Consider the following 15,730-nt stretch of genomic DNA (forward strand, 5'->3'; position numbering starts at 1 on the left):
GAGATGCTAAAATTCTTATTTTTTTTATTAAGATTTGTTTTTCCAATACATCTCGCTGATTTACAATTAAGAAGAGTGACAAAAGCAGTTCTTGACCTTGTCCTTATATATTATTATGCCAACTTATATCAGACATGGACACCATATGCACCTGCATCTAGCTACGGTGGCTCATTGGCTAACAACCAACATAACAACTGAAACTTGTTTTATATCACTGCCATGAAATCCAAAATATGAAAAAAAAAAAACTTAAGTCAAAGAAGAAAGTCAGAAATAACATTAAAATGAAATAAGCATGTGCATAATTTGACAGGAACTACTTTTATGTATTTCTTAGATGTGAATATAGTTCCATAAAAATAAAACCTACTTACTTATCTCTATTTTAATGTAAAGATTTATTGCTAATGCAGTAGAGAAGATACTTCTCAGCAAAAAAAAAAAAAACATTTGCAAATGAGAGTCTGAAATTAAGCTGTCTAAGATGGCTACACTTCTGGTTAAATACAGGCCAGGCAGGAAGAGGTGGGTCCATGTGGATGGACACAGGAAATGACATCAGAGGTGGTAAGGATGTCAGTCATCCGGTCTGAAGAGGGAGGAAGAGAAAAGACATTATTATACAGTGCCATCTGGTGCATTGGCAAGTAATTACCACTTTTGTCATTTAATTTTCTGTTTTGAATACAATTTTAAAACATGGCTAATTCACAGAAGTAATCAAATAAATTCTACTTTCTCTTTTCTTATTATATTATAATTTCCCATTTTCTATTTATATGTTACATACTATGCCGTAATAAAGTATTTCTATTATTTTATACTTTTCACAATAAGTTTGGTCAGATCTTTTTTGAGGGTGATTAGTATATCTTTGTATACTTTATATAAATGCCTTTGAAGTCAGAGAAAGAAAAAGACACTGAGATGCTTTTATTTAATGTTCAACATTATTCATTCATTAATTTCTTTTCATTCCAGTTTGTCTTTGTAGGGTCAAACTAGGAACATATTGAACAGGGTTGACCAGATTTTTATGTTCCCAGGAATTTCCTGTTGCAATTCCATGAAGTATGCCTACACATTCCTAGGAGATTTGAAATATATAAGCCTCACCAGCAAGTATTGGTTCAACTCCTAGGTCTTCTTCCAATGGGTTTTGGTTTGTGCACCGTCTCCCCCAAAGTGGGCTCAAAGTAGTATTCTAACTACTTGCCCACACCACTTTAACTGGATACTGTTTGTCTGCAGAACCAGCAATTCCAGCGCAAGGCACTTACAAATTTACATAAAATGAACCAATAACCCTACACAAGAAACTTATTTCAGCTTCTTGAACTCATCAAACCTTTTCCTAGCCAGTGCCTAAAGGCTGTTGTCTTTTTGAATGGTCTAACTGACTTATACATTTTGAAAATTTTGTCCTTGTAAATATGACTCCAAGGCACATGAACATCTTGCCGTAAGGCACTGCTTATTCCTTACCTTCAGGAGAAGACAATGAGCTCAGATTCGGAGGTTTTTAACCAATAACATCACAAAACACAAAAAGATAATTCTTTGGTTTCCAAGCTGGATATCTTCAAAACATTGACTCCACCTTGTCTTCCTGTTCATGAAACAGCCATGTGAGCTCATCACCCTAAAGGTGGATGTTAAGTGTCAAGTGCAATGACAATCAGGAAAGAGGATGAAGTGGGATGGACCCAGGCATACTAAACCTTGAAAACATCATTACAAGTGCAGTTTTCATGTATGAAAAATAAAATTATTTCCCCCATCAAACATACCTCAATTATTGGGCTAACTATAATTGTTCATTAGAATTGTTTTGTTTGTAATGAACTTAAATTCTGTTACTTTTTAACAAAATGGTACTATACCAATCCTTTATGTTAGGTGTTGTCAATGGTGCTTTAAAAAAATCCACACCCCTCTTATCATGATCAAATCAAAACTACTTGTATAGCAGTAACTGACATTTTTAATTTACCATCAAGTTCTTATTGACGTTATAAATTATATCCCACAGTGTATTATTTATATACTATGTCTATTTTCTAAGTGCAGTAAAACAACACAAATAAATCAACACTCACACCCCCTGACACTTCTTTGATCATATTAACCTTTGATAATATTATGGCCTTTGAAGTCTCAAATAACTGGCATTTGGTGTCTGCTAACTTTGGAATAAAGATGTCAGCACAATTATCAAAAATGTTTCATAAAGAAGTAACTGATTTAACACAAAAATGATAACCTTTGTAGCTAATTTTAATTTAACTTGGAGCCCTGCTCATATATTCTTTATTGTGATCTTTTTTTTCACATTTTTATTGATTTTATTTGAAACAAATAACATTCCATACAATCAAGTCAAACTTAACATACCAAAATTCAACCCCCACCAAAGAAAAAGAGAGGAGAGCCAACAACAAGAACAAAACTTTAAAAGCAGCAAAGGAGGTAGAGTATCCTTTACCTCGAGATAGATGCTCATTCTAAAATGATATTAATTAGATCCTGCCATATTTTTAAAAAGTTTTGAACAGATCCTCTAAGAGAATATCAGTTACCCACTGACTTATAACAGGTTGGCTGGGATTCTTCCAGTTGAGCAAGATAAGTCTACATGCTAATAGTGAAGTAAAGGCAATTACAGTTTGTTTGTCCTTCTCCACTGTAAGCCCATCTGGGAGTCCACCAAACACAGCTGTTAATGGGTTCAGAGTGATTGTGACACCAAGACTGTCTGAGAGGCATTCAAAGATTTTTGTCCAAAATGATGTTAATATGATAAATACACTCCAACTCGTAACCTTAGATCTTCAAATGAGTGTTTGCTTGTAATTCCAAGAGCTAAACTTAAAAGAAGCGGTGAGGCAGCCTTCTGCTGTTATACACTTAAAATCTGGAATAGTTTACTGATAGAAATTTGCCAGGCTAATACAGTGAAGCCTGAAAATCATAAAGGACTGATTGAGATCATTTATGTTAGGTAGAATGTCTAGTGGGGGCTGGGTGGTCTCATGGCCTTGGAACCCCTGCAGATTTTGTTTTTTTTTTCTAACCATCTGGAGTTTTTTTTCTGCCCTCCATGGCCATCAGACCTTACTTTATTTTTTGTTATTTTGTATTGCCTAATCTTTTTTCCTTATTCATCTTGTAAACCACTTTGTGCAACATCATTTATATGAAAATGTACTATTTAAATAAATGCTGTTGTTTTCCTTTGATGCATTAGAGGGAAGCACACAGCCCTTGGCAGGCAGGAGTGGGACTGTTATGCCTTTTTAAAACAAGTACAACTAAGGTATCCAGCTGATTAAGAGCAATTTACAGTAGAATTGAGTAGGGACATCTGTGGTTGTTGGTGGAGGGTCTGACTTGGTGTCCTTATGCAAAGCAATGTTTCCATAAATTAGATGGCAGCAAATATGCTTTTGTTAATAAATCTAAGTTTAAAAACAAGCACCTTTGTCCAGACTGCAGCAAATGTACAAGTGGATAAATATCATGGCTTTGATAGGGGAGTTATTATTCTTGAGGTATACTGTAGGGCCTGCAAACATTTGAAAGTGTACTTTGTTATAACTATATAACTTCAGTGTAACATGTTATGTCTTGCTATGAAAATGAGATGTCAGAAACTGACATGAATATTTACAATAAGCGTTTGAGAAATACACATATAAAGTATTCTTTCTTGTGCTTCCAACCATTGCTTAACAGTTGTTTTTGCTGTCACTAGGCATTTGTATAAAACATCCCAGGAAACAGATCCACTTTCTTTATTAAGCCTGTATTCAACAACACATAGATTTAAAATACTTTAATTGTCTGAAAGCTCCAAATATGTGTTTAAAATGTAACAGCTGCATGACCAGGATTCAGTAAGTAGTGGCAAAATAAGCAATAGCTTTTCCATTTCTGATTTATACTGACTTTTTACTGATGACACTGAGTAAAATGGTACCTCTAAGATCCACTCGCCTTTAGCTAGCAGTCATTTTTGAATCACAAGGTGCATTTTAAATGTATTCTGTTAGAAGAGCTTTCATTTACCACTTCTTTATGTATCAAACAAATCCAGAGTTACAAAGGGAATATTTAAATAGAGCTGTGCTATGTTTACTGTTAAAATGACATATCAAAAAATGTTAAAGACATTAAAGGCAAAGAAATAATTTAAGAGAAAAATGGTTTGTTTTATAAAATAATATACAGAACTATGAACATATAATTTTCATAATACTCACACAGCCATACTATTAAAAAATAAACAGTAGCTTAACTAGATAATGATGTCTGTCCAGTGATTAGTCAGTATTCTATAATCTTAAGTTTTCACATAATATAACTATATAATCACATACATTTTAAAAGAAAATAAACTGAGTGTTTATGACACTCAAGAGTTCACAAACACAAAGTCCTGATGTATTTCGGAAAAGCCCATTAGACAGGAATATTATCAAATCCCAGATAGTAATAAGAACACAAACATTTCTTAACAAATATGCTCTCTAATAACATGAAGCTCCATGGAGCACAAAAAGACACAAAGGAGTTGCCAGCAAAGGCAATCCAAGGTGAGCAACGTCTTAATATGAAATATAAGGAGTGATCAAGAACAAAGCAAAAAAGGTAAAAAAAAAAAAATCCAATATACCATAAAAGTGCAGTAAAATCACAAAGAAGCACTAACAAACTTCCTAGAACATTTAAATGAACCGCAAGAGACAGTGGGTTGAACCCACCTTTAAAATGCTGAGGGCCGTCCCTTGTGGTAGTGGGAAGGTGGTCCCACCTCTTGGGGAACCACCAACAAAACACATGGAATGTAACTGAGGCAGACATACACAAACACAATCCAAAACAACAGTTCACAGAAGTAACATTTACATAAATAAAAGACTCAAAAATGAACAAAAACATAAAAGATGCAATTGAACCCCAGCCAGAAAGCAACCCTGGCTTTCATATACACTAAGTAGTTATTTTATTAGCTCTAACCATTCATGTCCTGCAATATCTGTTGTGGTCTTGGGTTAAATCGATAATTTGAAATGCCAGGGCAAATTGTTGCCCTTTTTGTCCATTCCTGTTATTTCACTGTCAAAGTTAGTGTTGTTCCAAAGCTCGGTTGTTAGCCCTTAAAATATAGAGTAGAAGTTAATTCTATATTAGATGAACTAAATTAACAAAGCTTGCTGCCAAAATGGACGTGCATTAGTTGGATCAAACAAGAAAAATGCATTCAAGGTGTAAATTCTTTCAAACCAGTATGTTTATCATATGTTGGAAATTGAAAGCACAAGTTAATTACTTGACACTTTTGGGGCTTATAAATCCTGTAAAAAGGTAATTGAATGTAGTGTTCTGGTGCCCTTTAGCTTTAGCACAAACATCATGGCCTAAGTGACTTTGAACAAGAGATGACATGATCCACCAGAAGTGCCAGTAGAAGTATTTCAGACATAGCCAACTCACTGCTATTTACTGTAAATTGCTGCACAGCTGAAGTATCAGGATCTGTAGGTAGCTGAGCACTTTGTTTTTGTGTTTCAAGTTATCTTCCTTGCCTGGTCCTGTTTTAATTTTTACCAGGGTGGTAAGCTGGCATTTGATATTTTTGTGACCATTTTCCTTTCTACAATGACCACTAGGGACATGGTTCTGATCTTTAGTTTTGATACGTTTTACGATTTTTGGTCCTTGTACTTTTCTTCTCATTTTACATATTTTACATGATTTATTTTATGTTTCTCACTTCACTGTTTATCTCTTATATATATTTCTCTTCTGGTTTGTCCTGCTTCCACTTCAAAACCGGTCCCGCCCACATGCAGCCAATGCGGCATTTCTCGATTCCTATTGGTCGTCTTCCATGTCATGCACTATACTGGCCTGCTGAGCGTAATACATCCAACAAGTAAACCACAACGGTAAAGTAGCTTTACCACCTTTGCGGGAGCCACCTGTGTCTTTACAACAGATTCTTACACAGCAAACATCAGAAGCTAAAAATTAATGGGAACACATTTGAGAATGCAACTCTTCTCTAGTGTTTGCTTCCATTGGTGCATAGATAACTCAACCTCCTGGCCACGGACCATACTGTTTTAAAATACACAGGCAAATTTATCACCAAATATCTCCACTATACGCTAACACTTCTACCTCTCCAGGATATGGACAGTTATATGTTTTTGACACAGCGCAAGCTACTGCAGTACGCTTACAAAAGAAAGCAAACCCTGCATGCAGCGAAAATGTACTTCTCCAGGTAGATTCCATGCTCAGAACCATCAACCCCTTCGCTAAATCATACAAACACTTGCATGAAATCGCTCAGTCCAATCCAACAGCATCTGTACGAATGGTTTTCAAGGAAAACCCTAGGCAGGATTTACGACGATACAATGCCCCGACATTGCAACCATTTTCATCGGAGAAAATGGCAAAATGCCTGCTAAAAGGGACATTTGTATCTATCCCATACGCAACTCCTGTAAACAGATTTCCACGCTCAATATGAATTGTGATCCTATGGTTTACCCACTTTTATTCCCTTACGGAGACATTGGCTGGCACAAAGATTTACAACATGTTCCCGATAAAAGAACCGCCAAGCAAATAAGACTTACTCAATGCCAATTTTTCCACTTACAGATTAGCAATGAAGAATGCATTTAGTATTTTGCACTCCAGTGGCAAACTATTCCAACAGTACGTTGTAGATGCATATGTTAAAACAAAGGGCGCGCGTCTCAACTATCTCAGATTACATCAACAAGATCTGCACGTGGAACAATACAATGTTTGAATACAGATGCACAGCAAGCAAACGTATAACAACGTATGTGTAGGCAAAATGATCATATTACCGTCCACAATTCCAGGAAGTCCAAGATACATGCAACAAAACTATCAGGATGCCTTGGCCATAGTAGGCCTACGTAAATTCAGAAAGCCTGATTTATTTATCACTTTCACATGTAATCCTACTTGGCCAGAAATTCTACATGCAAACTGCGTCTTTCAAGAAGTATTTATTTCTTCTTGATTTCTGAATTCCTTTCTCACCGTTTTCCGTTCCTATTCTTACACTGCCGTATGCTTAGGAAGTATTTGCAGGCTTGAATATAAGGTCCTTAGTTTAAGATCACCTTTTGACAAGTTTATTAGGAATATTTTAGCACCACAGACTATTTCCCTTATTTTACTTTCCCTGACAGAGCTAAAATCCAGAACACTAAGTGGTACATTTAGTGTCTCAAAAATATGTATGAATTTTATTTTTTGTATATGCTGAGTTGTAATATTAGGATATATCATAAATGGACCAATAAACTACATACATAGGGTGTGTTTTTTGTTTTTGAGTGAAAATGCTTCAGGTTACTTCTCATGTGTTTGTATTTTATCTGCCACTTTGCACAGTAGTGAGAAATCCTTGATGAAGATAAAATTATTCTCTACACTTTAGAGACCTTACTCTGTTAACAAATTACTTATATTTTCGGAAAGGTCTTTTGGCAATGAAGCAATTTCTATATTGTTCAAATACTGAGCTGACAGGATTGCCAATGAACCACCGGTAAAGCTTATTGGTAGCTTGACAAAAGTGCCCTGAGTCTGCAACTGGTGAACAACTAAACCTGCTAATGTCTTTTTTATTTTTATTTCATGTTTTCATCAACTTTTATTTTGTTTTGTTTTTTTTTTTGTTTTATCTTACAAGCTGAAAATATCTAGGGGGTATTTTTCGTACGTGGATTACTCGTTTAGCCAGATGTAATTGTTGATGATTTGGCATGATCCTGGATCTGTCGGTTTTTCAAAACTCTTGCTGGATGTGTTGTCATAGCAGCACATCCAAATCCTCAAACCTGCTCGGAGCAGGTTTGTTCTATGTAAACAAGGATTAGCTCACACACTTAATCAGTTTCCATGCATGGAATCATTCAGTCATGGCTTCGCCTTTCATGAACGAGCAACCAATTTATATCGGTGTGCAAATTATAAGAAGAGAATTTCATATAGAGAGGGTTTTGCGCGATCGCCAAGATCCTTTATTGCTCCTGGAGGAAATTCTTTTCGAAAGATACTGCTTTAGCCAAGGGGGAATATTGTACCTCAAAAGATTTATTAGCACCTTATATTCGAAGTCAAACTAGGCGAAGTTGGGCTCTCACAACCACACAGACAGTATGCATTGCTTTGAGGTTTTTTGCAAGTGCCACTTTTTTTATATACTGTAGGTGATGTGGAAAATCTATCTAAAAGTGCATTTTGCCAGGCAACTCGTAAAGTTTGTTTATCTCTGAAATATTTCCTTCGGGTTTTCATAGTGTTTTCTGGACACCTGGACAATAAAAGAGGCATTTCATGAAATTGCAGGTACACAGGCAAAAACACCCACAGTTCCATAAAGAATCTCACAATCAGCCTAACATTCTCATTACCCAGGATTTCCAAATGATTGGGGCACATGGGACTGATCAGAGTGGAGTTTGATCAAACATTATTTGGAAAATGTACCTCTTCATCAAATATTTGACCTTCGTCAATATCTCGTTGGTCAGACACAAGTTCTAGGGATATGACATTCCATACCACTGACCCAACAAAAAACAACGGCTATATGGAACACACCCATGGCACACATTGAGGACAAATATATGCAATGACCATCCTTTACCTGAAATGAAGTGACCACTGCATCCTGCCAGTGGTTCTGAGGAGGAGCTTCCCCCTGGAATGCCCTCAGAAACAGGGCAATGGGCATTTTGCTGGAAAGCCAACTCTTCTGCAGGGGTTAGGTCTGGATCGCATGGACCTCCACCTGTTTTTTGCTTGTCTGCCTTTTTATTAGCTTCAAAATTAATGTTTTTTTATATTATATATGATTCTTTATGTCAACAATTCTTTAAATAGTTATATACCAATATTTACCAGTCTGACGTATATTCTTGTACTTCACTTTAACCTGTTCCCATGTTCTCCTTGTGCTGATGTTTGATTTGGAATTATGACATATTAAATAATAATTAATCTAACACATAGGAAATGAAACACTGCATTCAGTAAGTACAATGCACGCTACTTACATGTTAAACTTGTCAGCCACTTTTTGCCAGCCGTCTTCTCTGGTTTGGGCTGCTTTTGCTGTGTTACCCCTTGTGCATATTAAATCTTGAAATTCTTCATCTCCTTCGTCATTGTGTTGCAGCCTATCAATACTTGCTGATCATGTTTTCTAGATTATGTTTTCTAGATTCAATATATATGGGCGCACGCATTCATCTTGGATGATTAGATCCAGCTAGACTAATCTACTATACGGCTGCATTTGAAGAAACGATTTATCCCAGATGAATTTCACCGGCATTAACTCATCCAAGATGAGGCATCTGATCTTGGATGATTTAAGCGACGTACGGAAAATAACCCCCTGATATCGTAAAAATATTCTCCCTTCCTATCACTTTTGCCTCAAAAGATATAGTTGAAGGATTACACTGTTTTTGTTTTTAATATTTGAAAAAGATATGTTGTGATAGCTAACCAATATAATTTTAAGCTTTAAAATCGCACTCTTTCTCTCTTTCTCTTTGCATATAAATGTGGGGTGTCAACTTGGCTGCAGGTTTTTGATCCAACCCAGTTGCTTAATTAGAAAACAATCCTTGCTAATAATTAAATTTCATAGCTTGTTAGTGCTTTAACTCTGCTATGTCAGGTCATTCTCATGTCCTGGATTTTTTTTCTTTCTAAGGATATCATCCAAATGATTGAAGGCTAAAATGTTTGAGTATTTCTCAATCCTTCACTTTTTTCTCTTCACTTTCCTTCCAAGTATTTAATTAAACCAAATAGCGCATGATAAATACGCGCAGGTATAAATGGTAACAAGCTAAATGGAGAACTGCTGCTTTACTTTGTCATTTGCATCTTATTGCTAATAAGGAGCAATTAAAAACCAAGAATACAGCTGTTTAAGACTAAAAAAAGCAATAAGCGTTCACAATCTTAATGAGCAAGACAATTAAAAATGAAGCAGAAGTGCTACTTGAGCAATAAGTGTTCCTTATTAGGCCTTTGGGTTGGAACAAAAACCTGCAGCCACAGCGGCCCTCCAGGAATGACTTTGCCCACCCCTGCTCTTGGTCTAACCCTGTCTATTAATAAAGAGCGTGTGGATGGTGTGGGAGGAGCTGGGTTTGACCACAATCACCAAGTGATACTGACTGGGTAACCTGGGATAAGTAAACAGATCTGCTCTGAATACTGCCATTTGTAGTGGCTGATTATAACTAGCACTGTGTTTATACCACTGACCAAAAATAAAATGTGAATGATATATATATGGTATGGTATATATGGTATATTATGGTTCCTGGAGATGGTAGGCAGAAGCACTAAATACAGTAATATCTGTTATAAATTGTTAATGACAAATACTGTAAAACAACAAGATGGAAGGGAGTTGAATGCTATTTTTGCCGATTTTAAATTCCATAATCATTTCTAGATGATATACACGTGTTTAATTGTTACCATACCATACCATACCATATTTATTTGTTGAGCACTTAAAAACACAGCATTACAACTGACCGAAGCGCTGTACAGTTACAACAAGCAGGACTAAAAGCAAAATATTAAAAACAAACATTAAGAGAGAATTAAAACAGAGATACTAAAAACAGGTCAGGGGACCAAATAAAATGGAGAAAATAGCAAAAGGCAAGTGGAAAATGAAACAGGTTAAGAATTAAAAGCCAATGTGAAGAAGTGCATTTTTAGGCGAGATTTGAATGTGGCGACTGAAGCGGCTTGCCTAACCACTAAGGGCAGGGAGTTCCAGAGCCTGGGTGCAAAGACGGAGAAAGCCCTTTCACCACGAGCTTTAAAATGTGCCTTGGGAACAGTTAGGAGCAGCTGATCTGCTAATCTAAGAACATGAGGGGGATTGTGACAATGGAGCAAGACACTCAAATAGGCGGGGGCTAGACCGTTTAATGCCTTATAGGTTAGGAGGAGAATCTTAAAATCGATTCTGAATCTAACCGGCAGCCAGTGTAGGGTTTTTAAAATCGGTGAAATGTGTTGGATTCTGCTACTTCCAGTTAGAAGCCTTGCAGCCGCATTTTGAGCCAGTTGGAGTCTAGAAAGAGTGGCTTTACTGATACCAAAAAGGCAGGAATTAGAGTAGTCAAGCTGGGACGTAATGAATGCATGGATTACTGATTCCAGGAGGTGGTTAGACAGAATAGGCTTGAGTTTGCCGATTCGCCTTAGATGGAAAAAGCAGGATTTTACTGTGCTGTTGACTTGATCGTCCATTTTCAGGAACGTATCCATTTTGATTCCAAGATTGGAGACAGACGAAGTTACTGGAATGGGAAGAGAAACGAGGCCAAGGGGTGGAGCCTGTTTGCTGTCGGGACTAAAAACAATGACCTCGGTTTTTGAATCGTTCAGGTGAAGGAAGTTTACAGCCAGCCAGTCCTTAATGTCAGATAGGCAGTTGAGGAGAGGTTTGGTGGAGTCAGTTGGCTTGAGGGAGAAATAAATTTGGCAGTCGTCAGCATATAGGTGATATGAAATTGCATGTTTTCTAAAAATTGCACCTAAAGGCAGGATGTAGATTGAAAAAAGTAGTGGCCCTAAAATGGAACCCTGGGGGACCCCACATGGGAGTGGGACTGATTCAGATGAAAAATCATCTAGCATGACTCTGAGAGTCCTGTTGCAGAAATATGACCTGAACCAGCCGAGGGCTAAGCCAGATACACCAGCCCAGGATTCGAGTCGGGAGATCATGATGTCGTATTGTATATTGTTGTAAGAGATCATTAGGTATTAATGTTACATGGTATGTTAATGATTTCTCTGTATGTACTATATATTGTATGTAGATATATGTTAATTATAATTTGTGTGAATAGCATTTGGTATTTTAAATATTTGATGTACACAGTGATTTTATAACAAATATTGCATTTGTAAATTTGAACAGCTCACTTAGGCCATAAATAGAAAGTATGTTATATGAAAATGAAAAAATAAAATACATAACAAGATATAAATATATGTAAGTAATATATAGTATTTCATAATTAAAATTCTCTTTTTGAAAGTAAAATGTATAACATACACTGAACAAAGAAAAAATAAATTTTCCAAAATAAAGATTTTTATTAAGGAAATAAAAACATTAAGTGTTCATTTACTGTACAGAATGACTAAATATGAAGCAAAGTAATTTGAATTATATATACTTTTACTGAGATACAGCAATACTCGTTTTCTAGTATGTCAGACAATTCTTTTAACCATTCTTAAATATATACATTATGGTTTTACGGAGACCATCTATACTTAACTTCTCAGTATGATGATGCAACACTTAGAACTGGTTAAAATGAAATTAATTTTAGATAAAATTCATTTAGAATTTCCTAAAGTCATTAAGGATTTTGACAAATAAAGAAGACTACACTGTACATCAAGTTCACTTGGTTAACTAAGCTTTAATTTGCATCAAAAAATGTTGTAAGCCATAAAATGCTACAAAATACACAGTAGTAAGCTATAGAAATAATCTCATTCTTATGGCTACAGGGAGGAATAATCAATTCTGTTTTCTTCCTCCTACTCAATTATTCCCCTCAGCACCAGCTATTGAGGTGTTCTAAATTTTTCTTTTTATCTGAACTGCAACAACTAGTTGCAGGTTTTCTTTTTTATAGTGCAATGACGGTTTAATTCTAATACAAACAAATCTGACTAAGAGACAGAGTGTGTTCTTTAATATCATTATCATATTAGTTTCTTTTTTCATTAAAGGACCCATAAAATCTATTCGCACTCCTGTTTCTCTTTGTGTAACTAGAGTTAGCATTGTGAAAAATTGTATTTTAAAACCAAGGACTAGAAATGAACAAAATCCTTAGGGTGTACTGGATGAGGACTTTTTTCAATAGAATCCATGCATCTTATAAATTAAAGCAGGAGGTTTTCAAATTTGTCTCTAAATTTAAATATCAGTAGTAAATAATTAATATTCTGGACATGATTTCTTTGCTTTTTTCCCAAATTAATATTGCATTTCCAAACATGCACAATCCATTTTAGAATCAAAGTGGGGTCACAGCCTACCTGGAGAGCCTACCCAGGATCAGGGATCAAGACAGGAACCAACCCTGAAAAAGGTGCCAGTCCTCCACTGGCCTTGTTCTTTTCTTTTTCCAAAATGGCAATAAGTAAATAAATGAATGTGCAGTATACATTGGAATATATAGTTAAATATTCAAAAGAATTTTAAAAAGAAGCACATTGGCTTTTTTTTCATTGACCATGAATTTAAGATTTTTAATTAAATTATTTTTGAAAGACTGGCTATTTTATGGAAAAGGAAAGGGGAAACACATGTTACTTGACTAAAAAGCAAACATAATTATTAGAATTATTTATAAAAGTAGTGCTGTAGTTTAGTATTAATAATATATTTTTCTTTCAGATACTACCAAGAAACTTAAGGATGTTCTGCAAGAATTTCATGGGGATGGAGTACTTGCAAAATATAACCCTGGAGAGGTACTTCTTTATTATTGATCTACATTGTATTGTATTTGACGATGACAAGGATTGATAAATGACTAGAAATATGTGAGGTGCTAAAAAGAAAAAAAATATTTAGCCCAAATATGAGGAATGATGCACAGTTTAAAAGTTATTGAAATCAAGGGATACTGATGCCTTAGATATGTTGACCTGCATAAGTAAATAAAAATGACATGGATTATGAAACCATCCTATTTAACACTTCATTTGTGGATGCAACTGCAAGGAGATATTTTCAAAAAGTACTTATTTCTTGCCATGGTGACAACCTTAGGGCCTATTGATGGACAGCAACAGTAAGAGAGCCCATCATGTTGAAGAAACATATTTTTAATGTAATGTTACCAGAAGCCTTTGAATTGAGATGCACCACCACACTAAAAAAGGGGAATGTACTGAAATGATTGAAGCAAACATCGGTGTGTGTGGGGTGAGTTTGACAAGGCCATGGAGAGTGACTTTTGAAAGCACTCAAATATGTTGTGGTATTTAATTACTCAGGGTGCTATACCACTCACGCTGTTCTCAACATGGGGCAGGGAAACATTAATCTAAAATGGGTACATTGTTGAAAGGTAGAAGGAACACTTTTGAGTTTCTCCTACACCTGGTGGATACACTTTCCTTAAAGGAAGCAGAGACCGAGGAATGAGTTGGGTTGGGTCCATTTGTGTTTCAGATTTCATTGCAGTGATTAAAAACTTCCATAGTTCCAAAGCCGCAAGGCTGAATGAGATTCAGACATGACAAGCCTCTTCGATATATCATGGAACGTGGGGATAGCGACTCTAGATTGGCTGACTCAAGTGGTAGTCTCCCTATTTTTTAAAAAGAGGGACAAGAAGGTGTGTTCCAATTACTGATGGATCACATAACTCATTTCCTTGGGGTTAGCCTATTCCTGGCTAGTAGAATGGTGTCAAATTGAGAAACTGTAAATTAAATTCTGCCCTGGCCATGAACAGTGGAATTATTCGTTGTTCGTGCACAGGTATTTCAAGGGTGGCAATAGTGTGCCTATCTTGTCTACCTGTACTTTGACTCCATGAAGAAACTTATGACCACATGCACCATGATGTCCATTGTAGCAGGGCACAACAGCATTTAGGTTCTGGAGGAGTGCCCCCCTTTTTGCAAAGGCAGAATTAATTTATCTTGGTGTGAATGTGTGTCTCAACCAAGATTGCAGCTTGTCTTCCATCTTCTTTGTGATTTTTATGTACAGAATGTCATTCTGCAGCTAAGTCTTGGTAGGTGTTCAGTTTGGCAATCTAAATATTGTAGCTCTGATGTTTGTAGATCATGATGTTCTCTTGACTGTGATGTCTGGCATGGAAGTATGTGTGAGTTTGCGGTCTTCTCCTGGATAATACTGACTTGCCCTCTTCAGGTACTGGGTGAGTTTCTGGCACAAGGAAAATAGTTCTAGTTCCTTGAGGTCCATTTAACACATGTTGGTTGATATCATTGTCAGATTAAGCAGAAATTGTATTCAGCCATAGTGAGATATTGTGATCAAAGTTCTCTGATGAAGTTTTCAGTTTTAAATTTAGCTTGCATCCTCATCCTCCGTTGTGGTTGCAGGCCACAAGTACAAGTAGAAGAAATTCTGCTTAGAAATTCTGCAGAGTTGCCGTGCTTATTCTCAATGAGAGGATGAGAATCTTAGCAATACAGGAAAATGTCAGAGTAAAACCACAGACTTTCTGTATTATTATGTGTCATGGGAGGTTTTGGCATATAGTTAATATATTCCTTTGACTGACCCACTGAGTGAGTAATCATGACATGATGGAGCAAAGTCTGGAAATTCCCTAGCAGGAGTTGGAAACTGTTTCTAAGGATAGAATACCCTTATCTGTCCAGCTTGGCAGCTTGCCAGCTCAACTCTCACCAGAAAAATGCATAATTAAAGTGAAATTAACTGTTTTATCCTTAATAAACATATGCTAGATCCATTGGTTTTTAAACTGGGAAAATGTATACATTTTAAGGACTGCTAAAATGTCAGTGATATAATGGGATGATTTAATAAAAGCCATAGAAAGTACAGAACTGATATGTATAATTTCCAAACACAAAAAAT

General features: G+C 36.0%; 1 protein-coding gene across 1 annotated transcript in view; it reads left to right on the forward strand.

The window, feature by feature from the left end:
• The window catches only part of dgkb (diacylglycerol kinase, beta), a 738,105-nt gene that overhangs the window by 100,526 nt on the left and 621,849 nt on the right, over positions 1-15,730 (forward strand). The window contains exon 3 of the mRNA XM_039736618.1: positions 13,541-13,617. Coding sequence (XP_039592552.1) covers positions 13,541-13,617 — 77 coding nt within the window. The remainder of the gene's footprint in view (positions 1-13,540; positions 13,618-15,730) is intronic.

The sequence above is a fragment of the Polypterus senegalus genome, chromosome 15 (genome assembly GCF_016835505.1).
Source record: "Polypterus senegalus isolate Bchr_013 chromosome 15, ASM1683550v1, whole genome shotgun sequence".
NCBI lineage: Eukaryota > Metazoa > Chordata > Cladistia > Polypteriformes > Polypteridae > Polypterus > Polypterus senegalus.